General features: G+C 39.7%; 1 protein-coding gene across 1 annotated transcript in view; it reads right to left on the minus strand.

The window, feature by feature from the left end:
• The window catches only part of cfap74 (cilia and flagella associated protein 74), a 46,723-nt gene that overhangs the window by 8,206 nt on the left and 32,263 nt on the right, over window positions 1–6,254 (minus strand). Inside the window, exons 24-29 of the mRNA XM_035655894.1 lie at window positions 3,898–4,071; window positions 2,742–2,875; window positions 2,265–2,541; window positions 844–978; window positions 532–665; window positions 85–219 (exon numbers count right to left, since the gene is read on the minus strand). Coding sequence (XP_035511787.1) covers window positions 85–219; window positions 532–665; window positions 844–978; window positions 2,265–2,541; window positions 2,742–2,875; window positions 3,898–4,071 — 989 coding nt within the window. The remainder of the gene's footprint in view (window positions 1–84; window positions 220–531; window positions 666–843; window positions 979–2,264; window positions 2,542–2,741; window positions 2,876–3,897; window positions 4,072–6,254) is intronic.

The following is a 6,254-nucleotide window of genomic DNA, read 5'->3' on the forward strand; positions in this document are numbered from 1 at the left end:
ATCTATCTATCTCATATCATATCGCCCAGCACTAACGACAACAGTGTGCTGCACAGAGCTGTATAGTAGCTGACTCGGTGTTACCTCCATGCTGGCTGCGCCTGTCGGTCTTCCTCTGGAGGGTTTTCGTCCGACACAAAGCAGGGAATGGTGTACTCGCTGTAGCGTTGTGTGAAGGAGTACAGCAGAGAGGCCCGGGCCTCCTCATACTGCTCTGACCTTGAAGGAAAAGACTATTAAACAAACTCTCCTTACACACGGTCCAACTTATTAATTGGGTTTAGAGATACAAGAGACACTTTCAGGGTGAATGTAAAAGATGTTTCCTAAAGAATAATTTATTCAGTTTTTGCAGTTCTACTCTTTGATATTTGGTTATAGAATATTTATTAATATTATTAATTTGCTTTACTGGCATTTCAGTTCAGCAAATCCGTTTGTGTTTTCTAAAGTAATTTGTGATACTAAGCAAGCAATAAGATTGTTGACATCAAGGGAAAAAATCTAATTGTAGAAATGAAAAGCTCATACCCTGGTTGTATGTCGCCAGGATTTGGTGATTCAGTTGGTTGGTCTGTCTGTGGGCCATCTGACACATTGCTGTTCTTTGGAATCACAGGTGCCTTCTTTCCTTTACCGGTTTCCACTGGGACCTCCTTTTTATTCTTACAACACACACACACACACGAACATGATTGATGGGTTCGGACGTCTACATTCATGTTTATCGAGGTGAAAAAGTGGGCTGGTGAAGATGTACTCAGATTTAAAACCCTTTTGGCAGCTCGGACTGACCCTCACGCTAGCAGCTGGTTACTGGGGTGGGTGTGTGTATAGTCGTACCTCCTGCTCAGCGTTTCTGTTCTTCTCCAACTCCTTCTCACGGAGCAACTTGGCTCGGTGGAGGAGACGCAGTGCCTCCTCTTTGATCTCCTGGTCCAACAGTCTGGGTCTGAATTTCACCTGGACCAGACATCTCTAAGTGAGAGTAGAGATGGTAACATGTCAGGAATTATTCAGATTTAGGGCATACAGCAGAACCACTGGGTAGTATTGTGTATATAATTTCACATTTTCAAGAAACTTTAAAATGGCAGATTCCAGTGTTCTACCTCACTGGTGATTTTTAATTTGGCCCTCCACTTCATATTGCAAAGTGTAGGTTTGATGAGATGGACTGAGGATGATAATCCCCCTGTTTTCCAATTGCATACCATTTACTGAATTTCTCCCACTGGCCCTCTGTTACGCAGTACAAAAAAAAATAATGCCAAGGATTAATTATATTTATAAACAGAGTCTGGAGGAAAGTCTTCCACTGTCAACTGACAGAAAATAGGATTCAAATGTAACTGTCACAACCCATAACAATGGGCTGCAATGTATTTTTAAATAGATATACTGTGAAATGATGCTGCATCTAGTGAATATTTAATTAACATTCACTGTGTTTTGTATAATATTCTGTACTGATTGTTATTGCAACATAGACAGTGCAAAATAAAAAGCACTCGTTCACTTCCATCAGGTATCCAGTAGAGTGCATCATTACACTATAAAGGCATCTGCTGTGTGCCAATGGTAAATGATGTTGTTTCACTGTAAGTCTGTATAACTGTATTGAGTTAAACTGAGGCTGGAAGACTTTCCTCTGATAACCATTAACAAACAAATTGTCAAATTAACAATAAATACAAATGTACTTCCAAGTGCAAGGTTTTGTTTTCCTAAATAGTAAAATTAAAGGTTACATTTACAAGCTTAACTGAAACAATTCTGATTAGAAAATTAAATTAAATTTAAACTCAAAGCTACGTGTAGCACTATGATCATATGTAGACCTTTAATTATGTTGGACTAAGATTTTGGCCATGCGTAAAATAAGAAACACAACCTCAGGAGATCAGGCTGACTAACCATGGGATTACTAAAACAACGGGTGGTGGGGGGTTTAGCTGCACCGATAGTGCTAGTGACATGCTTGGTTAAAAGAGGTTCTGACAGTCCATATTAAAGGGGCACTCTGGCAATGTAGTAATGCACTTCCATAACGTTGGGGGAATCATAAGAGACACATTAAAAAAAGCAATGGTCAAAATGAATGCATCAAAATACACATATCCTGACTTTTAGCTCCTTGTACAGGTCCTTTCCCATCCTATATTTCCCACAATGCACCAGTAGCATTAAGTAGTAGCAGTATCAAAAGAATCTTGTGTGCCCCTTTAATATCAATGTAAACAACAAGAGGTGTGCTACTCCACCTCTCCGGGCAGCAGGCCACCCGCTGAAGGAGTGATGCTGATGTCTGAATCCTTGGGCAGGGTGAAGGAGAACAGCCTGGGTGCTACAGGAACCACGGTGTCCTTGACCAGTGGAGGGATTGGTTGCTTGGACTGGATATGGTTGGTTTGATGGTTAATCAGGTAAAGTATGGCGGTGGAGTGGTCACCTACTGCCGTGGCCCCAAACTGGACCAGAGAATGGGACAGCTCCAGTGGAGGGCGGACACCCACTGCTCGGCAAGACAGACGGAAATCTCTGGTGACAAAGAAAAAGAAATTGTTCAATTATATATGAATAAATATGGGACGTAACTGAATTATATCCATCATATCATAATGACACATACTGATCAAACCAGATCCCATCATTATATTCAGGGATATATTGGTCCCATAAATCAACAAAACCATATATATGACATTTCATTTATACACAATGCAAGACTAAAAGTTCACCTGTTAATTCCAGATTTGCAGCTGAGCTGGAAACTGTACTCCTTAGCCTTGTTGGCACTGAAAATCAGATCAATCTGCAGGGTCTCTTCTGGGAGCAGAGTGCCAAAGCCATCATTAGGCTGGACCTCAATAAACTGTAGTGTGAAAGAACACAAACACAATGTTTGAATTTAAAATTTTGTTCTAATCTAATCATTTTCATGATAACAAAACCCATTTTAGACATTATTCATAGTCAGCAATTTCCCTGCAATAGCCATTCAATGTATTTTCATTTTTCATTCAGTAATTATCTCTCTATACTTTATATAGCAAAAAGGGGTGCCCCAACTCCGTTATTTTCACTTGAAGTGGGAATGTGTCATATTGTGTGGATTGACATTGCTGCTTTTGCCTACATTTATGATAGAACGTGCAGCACAGTGTTAAGAACCGCCAAAGCTGAAAGAAAATTAGACTTGCTTCTAAAGCAGTCTGACAAACAATGGCCGCTAATTAGATCAGTCCCCCGCCCACACTGCAACAGGATCAGCTGGTCATCTTACTGGTACAGAATGTGGTATTAATGTTTTATTATGTGCTTATAACAATATGAGGTCATAACACAAGCTGTGCTAATGTAATATTCATCCAAAACACAGCTTTTATGCTTTTGCCGTGCGCACCATCAATTATTATTGAATGACGTCTTTAACAAAACATTGCAAGTGTGATTGGCTGCACTGTACAACAGATACACCAGTTACTCTTCTGTTGCATTTCTGCCAAATTAGCTGATCACGAGTGTTTGCTGTTGTGTTAAACTGCATTAGCTGTTGCCATGGTAACTGCAGGTATCACCAAATCAACCAAAACTGGAATCTTAAGGACTGAACAAAAAGAGCAAATCTCAAAAATGGGGAACCTGTGAAACAAAGGGTGAAGCAGAATTTCTGAAAGTGAAAGTCCTATTTTAATGACTACATACACAGCCAACACCATCTTCAAATACAGCACTGATAAAAACATTGTTTTCAGTGACTAATAGTATCTGGGTTTGTCTCTGCTTGGATCGGGATCCTGGCAACTGTACTTCACAAATACAGCAACGTGTAACACGAGATAAAGTATTCACTCCAAACTAAAATCACAGACGTTCTTGTCACTCGTGCAGTACCTCCGGAACACCCAAGAAGCCAAAGTCTTGAGGCAGCAGGGACAGGTTGGTGAGCCGAACGCTGCTCTTCACCGATTGGTAAATGGAACAGTAGCCAAAGTCCACCTCAATCTGGTCGAACTCCAGATCTGAGGTCGTCACAATTGCTTGGACAGTGAAATGAACAGGCTTCACCTGAACACACAAAGCATAATTACAGACCTTTTTTCTGTGTGAACATTTTTTAATCAACAACAATGAAGAACCAACAGAAACAAAAAACAAAAACTATTTCTAATGTCATCATTAATATCACAATAACATTGCAATGTTATGTAAAACATCAGGATGGTTTGATTTATGTAATAAAAAGGGTTCCAGTGGCTGCCCTGCGCTGGTATCACTTTTAAAATCTTAATTATACATTTTCCTATTCAGATTGAAGAAAAAATACATTGAGTACAAAGACAGCACCATTAGCATGGGACCAGTATGGACTGTTTATTTTCTTTAAAAAATAAGCTTTTTTAAGTCTGTGATTTCACAAATATGAATATATGCACTTGAAGTATCTAATGAATTGAATTTGGTTAAGGCATGGCCACTTTAGTCTTCCAAGCTGAAATGAAGCAATGCTTTTATGCATATAGTCGTCCTTCATCACTGAGCTGCTAAGATGCAAGATGTGTGTGTGTGTGTGTGTGTGTGTGTGTGTGTGCGCGTGCGCAGGCATTCCAAAACTGAGTGTAGGATCAAAGTAAGTTTTAGAAATTTAAATATCTGCAACAAACCAAGTAGCTGTTTATCAGTGACCTCGCCACTCCCAGAGAAGTATTATGGTGTGTGCTAATTATGCAAGGCTGGTGTTATTCTTAATTTTTCTTATTGTCAATAAAGTCCAATGAAATGACTAAAACCAACAATACACGAGTCCTTCTCTATACTTTCCAACTTCCCTAAAAAGTCCTAAAACAGATGGGCATTGCAGATTTCAGCAAACATTACTCAAAGTGGAGTAAACAGTGCATTGGCTGGGGACTATTTTAAGCAGCGGATTGGTATTTATGCCAGCAGACAATGTATATGAGATTGCTGTGCTTTTTAATAGAAAACAATTGAGGCCTATGTCACAGAGGAAGAGGCTAAATCAAATGTTGGTTTTGGTCATTTTATGAGATTTATTGGCAATAATAAGAGTATCACTAGCCTTACCCATTAACACTACTTTAGGTCCATTTTGTTTATATTAGTCCTCGATGAGAAAACTAAGTAATCTTGTAAGCAGTGTTTTTTCTCTCTCTCAAGATAATGTCTTCTTGAATCATGTCAGGGCGCAGCAGATGACCTTGTTTATTGGTCTCTGCACCATTGCTTTCCTGGCTGCTGTGGTGTCTGGTGACCATACAACAGCGTGTGTGTGAGAGTGTGTGTGTGTGTGCATGGTTTGATGCCAGGAGCTCAGAGCCTGGGGCTGGGAGGGCAACAGCTTTGGTGCTCCACAGGAGCATCCTGGCCCAGTCTTTGGCTCCATGTCAGAGCTCTGCTCCCCCGTCCTTGTCATGGTAGAGACAGGGAATAGGGGCTGGATGGTGGGGAAGAGGAAGGTGACGATTTGGCAAGGAGACCGACCAGATTTAGATTTACTGAGAAAGAGTACTGGCATCAGTGCAACACGAATGTCTAAGCAGCTGCTCTGTGTTTTTTAATAAAAACTGCTGCTGACAAGTTGAAGGAATTCAGATGCTGTAAGCACTTTATTTTCCACTTCAAGGGCTTCTGAATTGATTGTTTATATATTTATAAATTCAAGTTGGACCTTGAGAAGAGGATATTTAGATTTGTGCATTTTGAGAGGAGCTTTTGCTTGACACTGAAAAGTCTGCTAATCAGTGTTTGTTGCACTGTACACAACCAGAGCTACAATCCAACAACTAATCTATAATGTGGACCCCTCTGATGTCAATATACAGGACATATATGTAATACCAGTACATACTAGTAATGGTATGGAAATGGTAAAAATGTGCAAGTGTAATAAAGTCATATTATAATATCTTCTTCTCTATAGCAATGAGGTTGAAGTGATATAGATTGACGGCCATAACAGAAAGCTATAGTAAAGTTAAAACATCCAGGAGCCTCCTATGTGTCTATGTTGAGGAACATTATTGTCAAAAGAATAACTGCACTTTAAGAATGGCATGGTGAATTGCTCTAAATAATACAATACCCATGAGTTGCAGCAAATTCTGATCACGTTGTGGTTGCAGTTGGGAATAAAACATGGTGCCATAGTCGCCAAATGAACACAGAATCTTAAAGTAAATTCATTTAAGCTGCAAATTATGTTATCAGTTTTCTAAAAAGTGTCATCCTGC

This window comes from Morone saxatilis, unplaced genomic scaffold, assembly GCF_004916995.1.
Source record: "Morone saxatilis isolate NCDOM2014 unplaced genomic scaffold, NCSU_SB_2.0 Contig15, whole genome shotgun sequence".
NCBI classification, from domain to species: domain Eukaryota; kingdom Metazoa; phylum Chordata; class Actinopteri; family Moronidae; genus Morone; species Morone saxatilis.